Genomic DNA, 13,311 nt, shown 5'->3' with positions numbered 1-13,311 from the left:
ATGTTGTAGATATGACAGTCCTGATTTATTGTGTCTGTCATTTGGACTTAATTATTAATGGTTGCTCCCTTTATTCTCAAGTGTCTTAGTCTGCTTTGACTAGACAAATTTATATCTTTGAGTAAACAGTTCAGGTTATTGTAAATTTCTGTTGTGTAATAGTCCTATCTATATGTTTAGAAAATGTAAATTACACAGTGATTATAACTTTAAATTCAGCAAAAAATATATTTGTGGAGCAAAGGTGTTACAAAAATAGAATCTTAATTTTCAGGTCATAGCTATAAGGAAAGCCTACGAGCTAATACTGTCTCCAAGTGAGTTTTCCCTCTGAATTACAACAGTCAGCAGCTATTCCCTGGCACCAGCTGGGTGTCAGGTGAGATTGGTGGCTGGGCACACATAGGGTGACAGGCGCAGTCCTCCTTCTCAGTGTGTCTCTGGAGACTGCAGGCTCTGTGAGAGCAAGGCTGAGGGGGCTTGCTCTGAAGTATCTCCTACAGGGTGACCCCCGAAAGCTTAGCGGGCTGGAGCAGTGCAGTAGCACTGAGAGGAGCTGAGGACAGTCCTGGTCCTGAGGATGGCAGGAGATTGGCTGAAGTCCAACGCTGGCCTGGACTCCCCTCCTGATTCCATAATGTCAAGCACTATAATCTACCATTACTTTGCTCAGTTATTTTATTTTTTTAAAAAAATTCACTGATTTAGCCAGTCATTGTAGTTCACAACTTTATGCCTGTGTTCTGTAGAACATATACAGGCTTTTGTTTTGTTTTTGTCTTTTTCCTTTTTATCGGTACTGGGGATCGAACTCACGACTGCCTGCTTGCAAGGCAGGCGTTTATGCCGCTGAGCTAAATCACCCAGCCCACAGGCTTTTGTTTCCTTTAATACAATTTGGATTTGTGTGTGTGTGTGTGTTTATGTGTGTGTGTTCTGAGTCGGGGTCTCGCTCTGCAGTTCAGGCTGGCCTTGAGCTTACTTTGTAGCTCGAAAGGATCCTCCCACCTCAGCCTCCCGAGTGCTGGGATTACAGGCATGAGCCACCACGCCTGGCTGGATTTGTGTGTTTAAAGTTGCCAGAGATTCAGAAGAGTAGAGCATGAGGTGGGCAAGGAAGAAAGAGCCTCCAGCAACCTGGAGGGCTGCGTGGAAAGGAGAGTGACACGTATCACTTGGGTTGCTAGTGGGACACTTTTTTCGAGTTAAAGGGGTAGGGATATAGCTCAGCGGCACAGTGCTGGCCCAGTTAACATCTGGTGGTGAGTTTGATTCCCAGTATCTGGGGAAAAAAAAAAAGAAGGTGGAGATAATTGAACATTCCTTAAAGTAAGAAGGAAAGAAAGAACAAAGGGTTCGATGTAGTTAAATTTGCAACAGAGAAATGGCCCAGAGAAGCCCTTTCCCCATAGTGGGAGACTGTGGAGGGAGGGAGGGAAGAAGGAAAGGAGGAAGGGATGGTGCTGGAGGAGGGTGGAGCAGCATCTGTGGGTGCCCAGGAAGGCAGGCTTGAGGAGAGTGTTTCACACAGCAGTGGAAACCCAGCCGTCCCACTGAGGGGCCACCAGGGGACCACACAAGTGTCCACAGACAACGGCCATTCTGAGGACAGTGCAGCAGGTGTCACTGGAGGTCCAAGGAGTAAGTGGAAACAGCAGCGACAGCGAAACTGCCAGCAGCAAAACTGCCAGCGTGGGCCCTGGCCCTTGTCAGTCCCCGGGTGGCTTGGCTTGCTCATGTGCACACCAGCGGTATCCGTAAGGATTGCTGGTGGAGGCCCAGGATGCAGCTGAGGAGAAGGAGGAAGCGGTGTGGTAGCCACAGGGTGTCCTGCAGTCTATCAGAACACTTCACAGACAAGACGTGCTGGTCAGTTTGACAGGGACCCCAAAACAGTCAACACACCCTCTCCCTCCTATCAGAGATGGCATTAGTACGTCAGGGTTTGCAGAGCTTGGTGGAGCAAGGGATGTCAAATACTATTAATTTCAATCCAGGACAGGTGGGTGGGCTGGTTTGTCTGCTTAATGGAGAAAGAAAGATACCTAATGTGACTATTTAAATCTATTGTTTTGTTTTGGTTTTTTGGTGACAAGACCTTGCTATGTAGTTAGTGCTGCCCTTGAGCTCACAGCCTGTAGTCCAGGCTGGACTTGAACTCACAGCGGTCCCCCTGAGTACTGGGACTACAGGTGTGCAACAGCATGCCTGGCTTAAATGTATTCAATTATAAAAGTATAGTTGGCCAAAAGTCTGAGAAAAGGTTTCGCTTTCTCCTATCACTCGGTTTGGTTTTTAGAAAACTGAAATATTTCTATTGTTTTTTGAAATAATTTTAAATGGTCAGGAAAAAAAGAACAAACTTTTGTCTTTGCAGTATTCTTACATTTGCCACCGTTGCCTTATTCCCATAATATATAAAAATATATATAGAATATATGTATTTCTGTCATTTTTGTTTTATTTCTGTAATAATCACCCAAGAGTCTCACATGTGTTACTTAAGTGTTAGCAGTTATTGAAAATACTGTATTTAGCAGAGATATAACTCAGTGGCACAGTGCCTGCCTGGTAGTGTGAGGTCATGAGTTCAATTCCTGACACAAAGAAAACAAAAAGAAAATACTACATTCAGAGATATCTGGTGACATAGATGGCTGGCTTCTCACACTTGCCCCTGCATTCAGTCTGTTAGCGTGTTTGGGTAAAGCATAAAGAAAATCCATGCTGGGCTTGGTGGCACACACCGGCATTGGGGAGGCTGAGGAAGGAGGAGCACTATGAGTTCAAGGCCAGCCTGGGCTACATAGTGAATTCAAGGCCAGCCTTACCTACATAGCGAGACCTAAGTCTTCTCAAATAGGAAAAAAAAAAAAAAAAAAAAAAAAAAAAAAAAAGAAGATGAAGAGAATCCATTTCATACATATAAGTAATTAGGAGGAGTATTTTGATAATTTTTTTCTTGGTGGAAGGACTATGAGTATTATTTGAGTTGACATAAAACTTGACAAACGATAGTTTCTTTCTTTTTTTTCCCAAATGATAGTTTCTTACAAGTTATTTGCAACATGTACAATGTGAAACTGTATCACCAGCTTTTTGTATTGCCAGGATCCATTGGTTTCTTTTGCACTTGAAAGGGATGGTTTCTGGTAGAATTAGTTTGGCTTTGATACATAAACGTGCTGTTTGACTGGGACTTCATTTAGACACTTCTTTTCTTATTAATGCCTTCCGTTTCATGGCAAGAGGAACTGGCACCTGGCCCTGCTGTCCCCCATGCTGCTCTGACAGGAAAGCCAGGTGTTTAGGAAGGACTAATTGTTTCCATTGTGTTATTGTTTCTCATCCTTTCAGTCTAGAATTTCTTTTTTTCTTTTCTCATCTAGAATTTCTTTTTTTCCCCCTTGTCTAGAATTTCATTTCCCCCCACCTTTTTCTAGAATTTCTTTCCTTTTTTTGGTCTAGAATTTTGTTGTTTCTTTCCTTTCTTTTTTTTTTTTTTTGTCTAGAATTTTTTTTTCTAATATTTCTATGTCTTTTAAGATTTTTTAGAGTCCATTTAGGCCAGGGATTTAGCTCAGCGGCATAAGTGCCTGCCTGGAAAGTGCAAGATCATGAATTTGATCTCCAGTACCCAAAAAAGCCTATTTTATTCTGAGGCTCTTGTTTCTGCAGAGGAGTTTGCCTGCTCCAGCTGTGGAGTTTTGAGAAGGAAATGTAGGTTAGCAGCTTTGAGCAAAGGTGTGGGTGGAAGCCTGTGTCAGTTAAGGTGCTTGATGCAGTTTTGGAAAGCGGCCAGCTGGCTTCTGCATCATCAAAGCACACCCCCAGGTTCCTGCTCCAGAGTGTGAGGAAAATACCTTTGTTTCTCCAGTTAAAACCCTGGTTCCTTACCCAAGTGTTAGACACACAGAGGCTCAGCCCTTTCCAGTGGATTTTATAAGTGGCAGTTCGTTGTTGGAAGGCTTCTGACATTACTTATGCTTTGCATTCTAAATGCAGATCACTTTCCAAGAAGTTTGGTGCATGGGGTGAATTCACTAACAAACTCTTAGGTCCAGAATAATGGTCTTGTGGCAATTGTGATGGTAACTTATCTATTGAATACTGTTATGTGCAGTGAGGTCAGTATTATGAAGAAATAAAGTAGTAAAACACAGCTCTTCTTTTTTTTTTTTCCTCACAGGGAATCGAATTCAGGTCCTCATGCTCCCCTAGCACTCAGCTAAATTCCCAGCCCATTTTCACTTTTCAGAGAGGAACATGAATTGTCACATACAAATACATATGAAATAATGAAAATTTATGATGAACACAGATTACTTAAGGATATTAAACATGAAAAGAGGCTAATGATGAAATAAGTAGTTAAGGGCTAAATTATCGACATTTTGAAAGAGTAATTATCAACAAATGTTGAAAGTTCAGAGGAAAAAACCTGGGCTTGTTGGCCCATACCTGTAATCCCAGTACTTGGGAGGCTGAGGCAGGAGGATCACTGCAAGTTTGAGACCAGTTTGGGCTACATAATAAGACCCTTTACCAAAAAAAGCAAAAACAACAATGAACCAACCAAAAGACAGCTGAGGAAAATGAGCAGACATCAACAGAATGGTGCAAGAGAAAGTGAGTCTTAATTCTCATTCTAGGTTGGAAGTGGGCAGGAAGTCCTTGCCAGGTAAGGCATCCCTGATCGGTTGAGCAGGGGCCTGGATACTGGGAGCCTTGAGGACCACATATGTGCCCAGGGGACTGGGCTCCCCTTGGAGTAAGGGAAGAGGGCCAGCGTCTAAAGATCTGAGCAAGAGACAGGTTATCTTTATTAACTTTAGAAACAGAAGGCCCTACACAGGATTAGCTTTTTTGTTTTGCTTTTTGTTTTTTGTCTTTTTGAGACAAGGTCTCACTATGCAGTTGAGACTGGCCTTGAGCTCACTTTGTAGCCCAGGCTGGTCTGGAACTCATACCTATTCTCCTGTCTCAGCCTCCCGAGTGCTGGGATTACAGGCATGCGCCACCATCCCCAGCTTGATTAGGTTTATTGGCTGTTCCTTTATTAGAGTGCCCAGCTTGATTAGGTTTATTGGCTGTTCCTTTATTAGAGTGATTGTCGAACTGTACAGTTTTCCTTGGACCTGGGCTGAAACCAAGAGATAAAAGGTCTGCCTGTCCCAACTGCATGGTTAGTGGCTTGGTTACTTTTTTCCCATTGCAGAGACAAAACACCCAACCCCCAAAATGAAGGAAGGAAAGCTTTGTTTGGCTCACTGTTTGTGGAGGCTTTAGTCCATAATCATCTGGCTCCAAGGCAGGGTGGCATGGCACTGGGGCAGCGCTTCAAGGCAGCAGCCAGAGCAAAAGAAGAGAAAACAAGCCTCTTCTCTTCCCTTACATATAGAATGCAGGCCACCGCTGCCCCCTTCTAGGGCAGGTGTAGCACTCACAAAATCTCCTTGCCCTCCTTTGCACAGGATGAGAATATTTGCAAAGATCAACCCTGGCTCCCTGCTGAGTCTCTCAGTTAAACTTCTTAACTGCTCAGGTTGACACAGTGTATCAGCCGTAACAGTTAGTGTGCAGCAAAGCCAGGAACAAGGAACCTCATTACCTCTGCAAGTGTCCAACTCTGCTTGTCTGCACTGCCCTCCTCCTGTCCCTTCTCTCCCTCCAGCCCTCCTCTCACCTTTTCTCCTTTTTGTTGTTGTTTACCCTCTGCTGTAGATTTATTAGGATATTAATAATAACAAAATAGGAAGGAGAAAACCTGTTTGTAAAGGTAACCAAAGACTTCAAGACTGTCAGATTCAGTTGCAGGCTGACTCCTGGCTTCAACTTCAAGCAACACATGCCTCTCTTCTCTCCTGTAATTGTGTAGTTAATGTTAGTTCAAACTGGCCTTGAACTCACTGTGTAATCTAGGCTGGGCTTGAATTGGTGGCAGTCCTCCTGCCTCAACCTCCTAAGTGCCGGGATTACAGGAGTGTACCACCACTCCCAGCTTGCCTCAGTTCTTCAGTCATAAAATAATAATACACTTGTCTTCTAGATTATTACAGAAAAATTAGCAAGAAAGCTATAGGACAAAAGAAATGTTTCTGTTGCTCAGAGATGTAAGCCAGGAATCTGGCCCTAATGATAAGTGTCACATTGTTTCTGAATTGTTTGTTGAGAAAAACTTTTCTTTTTTTTTTTTTTTTTTTTTTTTTTCACTTTTTGGTTTTTATCAGTACCAGGGATTGAACTCACGACTGCCTGCTTACAAGGCAGGTGCTTATGCTGCTGAGCTAAATCCCCAGCCCCAAAAAACTTTCCTTTTTCTGTTGAATTTTATTGACTTCTTTGCTGAAAACCAACTGACTATTACTGTGTAGGGTTCTTTTTGAACTGTGTTCTATTTCTTTTATCCAAGTGTGTGGCCAGTACTACAATGAGTTGGTACACTTACAGTAACTTTTGAGATCAGGTGTGTAATTTCTTTTTTCAAAGTAAGTTTGTTTTTGTTTTATTTTTGGTGCTGGGAATTGAACTCAGGACCTTCTGCTTGCCAGGCAGGCACTGTGCCACTGAGCTACATTCCCCAGCCCAGGTGTGTAATTTCTTTACTTTTGTTTTTCTTAAAATGATTTTAGGCTTTTCTGGGTTTTTAAAATTTCCATATAAATTATGGAATGAACTTGTTATTATTATCTTTTTAAAATTCTGCTCAAATCTTATTTTTTTCCCAACCCATTTTATTTCAAGGAGAAAAAGAAGGGGGGAAAAAACCCCAAAAATTACAAAATGCATCCATCGTGGGCAACAATGGTACATACATTGCATGTTGTCATCCCAAAATCATTCACCCAGAGCACAAGACATCTGTATTCAGTCATCAGAACAGCACCAGCACAAATCTTTCTCTTCAGCAAACTCAGAGAAATCAGTAGCATAAGTGTCAGAACTCTTCTTTATGTACATATGCCATACATATACATATGCATAGGTTGTTTCAGCTTCTCGCCGTAATGAGTATTTACGCATGTGTCTTACTTATTTCACTAAGGACTGTGACCTCAAGTTTCATCCATTTACTTATGAAAATCTCCAGTTTTTCTTTATGGCTGAGTACTACTCTATTGTATAAAAATACCACATCTGGGGCTGGGGCATGCTCAGCGGCATAAGCACCTGCCTTGCAAGCAGGCGGTTGTGAGTTTGATCCCTGGTACTGATAAAAAAAAAATCACATCTTTTTTATCCATTCCTCAGTTGATGGGCACCTAGGTTGTTTCCAAGATCTAACTACTACAAGTTGTGGTGCTGTAAATGTGGGTGCACATATATCACTGTGGTATAATGTTTTTAATTCTTTTAGGAAGGTTCCCAGAAGGGGAATACCTGGGTTGAATGGGACCTCTCGTCCCAGGTTGTTGAGGACTCTCCATACTGATTTTCACAGAAGTTGCACCAGTCTGCACTCCCACCAACAGTGGAGAAGAGTTTGTTGTACTTCCCCAAAAAAGCCCCTGAGATGAAAAATGGGGCAAAACCCCTGAGATGGAAAAGATGAGGCAGAACGACGTCGTTTTTAGGAAGAAGCGCTTTTATTTTAGCTGGCCCAGTGACACAGTGCAGTTGGAATTTGCAAAGCTGTGCAACTGAGAGTTTTGACTGATTTTTATAGTTCATTTATGATTAGCTCATTGATCATTAAGTACATAGTGATGAGAAACAGAAATAAGGTGGGCCTTTGTTCCCCTTTGCTTGAGGTAAGAGGCATTTCACAATGGGTCTGCCAATTCCAGGAACATTTGTCTCTTAAAGGGAACAATGGTTGACACAGCATCATTTGTCTCTTACAAGGGGAACAAAAGTTGACATAGCATACAGATTACTAAGGTGGGGGGGATGGTGCATTACAGAACAGCATAAGGACGCAGTCACTTAATTTATAACTATATAATTGGTGTTTGGTTACTAGGGTAACGAGCTCAGTATTGAATGACAATATTGCTAATAACTATCCTTTTAAGTAACTATTTTTGCTAATTATCTTTTAATCAATTATTTTAATTTTTTAGCATCTTTATAACAAGTTCCTTTCCCCCCATAACCCCTCCAGCATTTGTTATTGATTTTTTGATAATAGCCATTCTTACGGGGGCGTGGTAAAATCTCAGTGTTTTAATTTGCATCTCTCAAATGACCAGTAGTATTGAACATTTTTTCACATATTTATTTCCTATTTGTGTTTCTTCATCTGAGAAATGTGTATTCTTCTCAGATGACCATTTTGGACTGGGTATTTAAATCTGGGAAGACTGACTTTTTGAGTTCTTTGTATGTTCTCAATAGTAATCCTCTATCTGAGGAATAGCTGGAAAACATTTTCTCCCATGTTGTGGGTTGTCTCTTCACTCTGTTGATGGCTTCTCATGCTATGCAAAAGCTTTTCAGTAGGATGAGATCCCAGTGGTTGATTCTTTGTGACAGTTTCTGTGCAATTGGGGTTTTGTTCATAAAGTCTTAGCCTACACTGGTGTCAAGAGTTTTACCTACTCTGTCTCCCAGCAGATTTAATGTTTATGTTTTTTAAATTTTTTAAAAGCAGAATATATTTATTGAGAAAAAGAAAAACTTCTGTCAGAGACAGAAGGAGTCCCAAGTGGATTGCCAAAGACTCTGTTTTGTTGTTGTTTTTTTTTCTTTTTTTGAGACAGGGTCTCACTATGTTGTTTAGGCTGGCCTTGAACTCACTTTGTAGCCCAGGCTGGTTTTGAATTTAGAACAATCCTCCTGCCTCAACCTCCTGAGTGCTGGGGTTATGTTGCTGGGCATGGTGGTACATACCTGTAATCCCAGCATGGGGCAGGCTAAAGCAGGAGGATTGCTGAGGGTTGGATGCCTGCCTAGGCCCCACTGAGTTCAAGACTAGCCTTGACCTATATAATGAGACTCTGTCTCAAACGAATAAATGAACAACAACAACAACAAGAAGATTGGATTATTTTATATTAAAGTAGTTGTGATACTTTATAGAATATAGTGCTGTGTTGTAATTTGTTTTTTTTTTGTGTGTGTGTGTGTAATTTGTTTTGAATCTGTATCTTAAGGGTCTCCAACCGAATTCCTGGATGAGGCGATGGTCTACCAAGAATATCAGAACAACCAGAACTGGCCTGAAGATGCAGACTTTTGTTTTCATCCTGGGCAAGTGATAAACCCTATCCAGACTGGTAAGCATGGGCTTGTTTGTGCCTGCTAAGTAACAATGTGCATGATATGTGTACCAAAAAGTGGCCTCAATGCAGTCCCCATATCACAATCATGCCAGGCCTGGTGGCACAGCTTGTAATCCTAACACTCAGGAGCCTGAGGCAGGAGGATCACTGTGTCTTTGAAGCCATCTGGGCTACATAAGCGAATTCAAGGCCAGCTTGCAACAGTACACTGCAAAGCCTGTCTCAAAAATGGAAGAATAAAAACCACGCAAAAGCATCATTATTCCCCCTGAGCTTCTAGTTGGCCTTTATCTCCTATTTACTCTCTCCTCTGAGATTTATATTCTACCATATAAATCCATTTCTTCTTTCCAAAATGTTTCTTTTTTTTTTTTGTCTTTTTCGTTTTTATTGGTACCAGGGATCAAATTCAAGACTGCCTGCTTGCAAGGCAGGCGCTTATGCCGCTGAGCTAAATCCCCAGCCCCTTAAAATGTTCCTAATAAATTATTTGAAATTCATGCATTAAAAACTAAAAGATCAATAATATCTTAGACTCTTAATTCTTTGAGACCAGGCTAGGCTACATGGTAAGTTCAAGGCCAGCCTGAATTACTGTTAGAAAAGAAGAGACAGAGACAGAAAGAGTGACAGCGACAGAGGCAGAGACAGAAAGAGAGGTATCAGTATTAGATTCATTCTTTTACATATGGATATCCCTTGTGTCAGCTTCACTTTTTTAAAAAAACCTGTTGGATACTCTTGATATCCTTGTTGCAAATCTGTAAAGCACAAACACATTGTTTTCTCAACTTTCAGTTCTATCCCATTGATTTTTTTTTTTTTTTTTAGGTCTTTTTTCCAGTATAGTTGCCCTTTATGCTCATGGGCGCCATATCCAAAGATTCAATATACCATGAATCTAAAATGTTCAAGAAATAGCCAGGCATGATATAATCCTAGTACTTGGGAGGCTGAGGCAGGAAAATTGCCATGAGTTCAAGGTTAACCTGGCTACATGGTTAGTTCAAGACCAGCCTGAATGCTTGGCAAGACCCTGTTTCAAAAACCAAACCAAACCAAACCAAAACCAAAACAAAAACAAAACAAAAAAAACCACAAAAATCCCAAAATATTCAAGGAAGAAAAATTGCATCTTTACTGATCCCATGCAGACATTTCTTTCTTGTAATTCCCTAAATGATGCATTATTAACAAATATTCCAGCTGCTACTTAATAACGAGTATTTCCACAGCAGTTACATAATAAGGTATTATAAGTCTAGAGGTAATTTAATGTGTACACAGAACACATGTAGGTTTTATACAGCAGACCTGTGGGTCCTAGGATTGTGTGTGTGTATGTGTGTGTGGTGGTTGTATAGGTTTGTCGCCAGTCTCCTGTGCATGACAAGAGACAACTGTGGCACACAGACATGCTTGCTGTTATCTCTTTGGTAAGTTTTGTGGTTGGGAAGTGTGAGTCTACTTTGTTTTTGTTTTCCTGATATTGTTTTGTTTTTGTTTTTTTATTTTCTTTTTTTAGGTCGAGGTCTGCTATATAGTTTAGGCTGGCCTTGAATTCACTGTGTAGCCCAGGCCAACCTGGAACTTACTGTGATCCTCCTGTCTCTGCTTCACAAATGCTGGGATTACAAGCATGCACCACTGTGGTTGGCCTGGAAGCATTCTGAGAGAGTAATGCCTTAGTCTTAGCAGAGGCACTCGTTATAAATGCAGATTTTCAGGTCCAGTTAAAAACTTCAGGATGATTAATGGAGAAGAAAAATTTGCCTTCTGCCTGCTCAGAAGGCAGCATTCTTTTCTGTCTTGACTAGCTTGGCTTTTTCTTTTTCTTTCCCTGTGTACAAAAATACAGACTTAGTTGCTCATGCCAGCCCTGAATCTAAAGCCTTTCATTTCTCTCAAGATGGCAGCTGCTCCCCTGGTCCCCTTTGGATGATACCTGCTTGAGGCAAAAATTTCCCTTCTTGAACTGTTTAGGACAACATTAGTTTTTAATAATTTAAAATGAAGCCTGGATGTGCTGGCAGATACCTGGAATCACATCATTCAAGAGACTGAGGCAGGAGGATTGCTGTGAGTTTGAGGCCAGCCTGAGCTACAAAGTAAATTCAAGGCCAGCCTGAACTGCATAGTGAGACCTGTCTCAAAAAATAAGTTAGTGTCTTATTTAGTAAATACATTTGAAAGTTTAGATTTTTCTATACCTTTACTTTCTAGGATGTAAGAGTTTTCCTTTTAGTTTTATGCATTTATTGACTAGTTTAGATAATTCAAGTGAACATTGGACTAAATACACCATAAAACATATGGTAAGCACCAATTCCTACAGGCACAGTCTCATATTATCTCAGCTTCCATATGATGGATGTGTAAGTTACTATGTTCATCCCATGGTGTTATGAGGTAGGGATCCTTCTGATTGCATGCGCTGGGGGTGAGGTTCAGATCCCTTTTGTCTTGCAGATCCCTTTAAGATGCACCATGATGAAAGTCTGGCAGATCTGCTCTTTTTCTCCAGTGGAACAACAAACGCTCCAACATTGATGGGACAAAGTGATCCCCAGGAGGACCCCTACGGTATGGCTTCTCCAACTGGATTTATTCTACAGACAAGGAAAAATAATGTTTCTGAGATTGATTGTTTGAGACCTAGAAAACAAAAGACACTTCAGGGCCAGGGATTTAGCTCAGCGGTGTAAACAACTGCCTGGCAAGTGCAAGGTCATGAGTTTGATCCCTGGTACCAAAAGAAAAAAAAAGACACTTCAAACAATGCTTATAACTTTGTATTTGTGAATAATCTGGGTAGTGTACTTCACTTTTCCTTTTTGAGGACTTAACAATCTCTTGGAAGAAGGGTGTTAAATGAGTTGACTGCTGATGTCACTCATCAGGCCTCCTTGTACTTCGATTTTTTAGCCCTGGCCCCTCAGTGGTTCTCAGAGCTCACTAGCTAGTGAGTCATCTTGGCTGCATCTTGCCTTCTTTCACAAAGCACTTTTTTCCTCTGTGCTGCCTCTGCTTTCACTCATGTGTTTCCTAATTAGCCTTCCTCTTCCCTTTTCTTCTCTGTGTGCTTTTTTTCTTTTCTTTTCTTTTTTTTTTTTTTTGTGCCAGGACTGAACTCACTACCTCATTCCTGCCATGCAGGCACTGTGCCTTTGAGTGTATCCCTGCCCCCTCCCCTTTCTTTTAGAATGAGTTTTTGGGATGGAGTCTCTAGTTCAGGCAGACCTCTAACTCACGATGTAGCCCAGGCTGGCCTCAAAGCTGCAGTGATTCTCCTGCCTCAGATTCCTGAATGCTGGAATTATGAGGATGTGCCATCATGCCTAGATCTCTAACACCCTTTTCTAATTCATTCTAAATATTCCTGCTGTACTGATCATTCTGAATTCCTCTTACATTGTCATCTGATTTTCATAATAAAGACTTTAGGCTGGGCGTGATAGTGCATGCCTGTAATCTCAGCACTCAGGAGGCTGAGGCAGGATTGCTTCTAGTTCCAGGTCAGCCTGGGTTGCAAAGTGAGTTCAAGGCCAGAACTGCATAAGGAGACCCTGTCTCAAAAAGACTTTTTTTCTTCATTTCTAAGTTCTCTGTTGGCTTTTAAGATCTTTGTTCCATTGTTCATTTTATTTCTGTCTTCCATCTCTGACATGCAATGCATTTTCATCAGATGGTCCTTGTCCTAGGGTCTGCTGGTATCTTATGCTTTCTTTGTCCAGTGTTCTCTGTCTTTGAAACTGACCACTTGCTATCTCCTCTGAAACTTAATGTACAAGCCTGGTCCACCTGGTTCTTCTTAACTCCTATAGCACTTGCTCCATACTGTACAATAGTATGGTATACTATGCAAAGTGCATTATTTGGTATACCCTTTTTTTTTTTGTTACGGAGAATCAAACTCATGACCTTGCGCTTGTAAGGCATGTGCTTATGCCACTGAGCTAAATCCTTGGCCCTATTTGATATTTATCTATCTAGCCTAAATTGTACCAATATAGCTGAAATGTAAAAATCTTGCCACCCATGGTGGCAGTGTGCTTGTAGTCACCACTACTTAGGAGACTGAGGCAAG

At 41.3% G+C, this 13,311-nt stretch overlaps 1 protein-coding gene across 12 annotated transcripts in view; it reads left to right on the top strand.

The window, feature by feature from the left end:
- The window catches only part of Map4 (microtubule associated protein 4), a 158,372-nt gene that overhangs the window by 92,105 nt on the left and 52,956 nt on the right, over positions 1-13,311 (top strand). For all 12 annotated transcript variants that reach the window (XM_063261101.1, XM_063261100.1, XM_063261099.1 and 9 more), the window contains exons 4-5: positions 9,096-9,218; positions 11,694-11,807. In XM_063261101.1, coding sequence (XP_063117171.1) covers positions 9,096-9,218; positions 11,694-11,807 — 237 coding nt within the window. The remainder of the gene's footprint in view (positions 1-9,095; positions 9,219-11,693; positions 11,808-13,311) is intronic.

Source organism: Cavia porcellus, unplaced genomic scaffold, assembly GCF_034190915.1.
Source record: "Cavia porcellus strain 051 isolate PalLab524CR breed Dunkin Hartley unplaced genomic scaffold, mCavPor4.1 scaffold_14, whole genome shotgun sequence".
Taxonomy (NCBI): Eukaryota; Metazoa; Chordata; class Mammalia; order Rodentia; family Caviidae; genus Cavia; species Cavia porcellus.
Note: the sequence above shows the minus strand (reverse complement) of the source record. Positions and strands in the feature narration are given on the sequence as shown.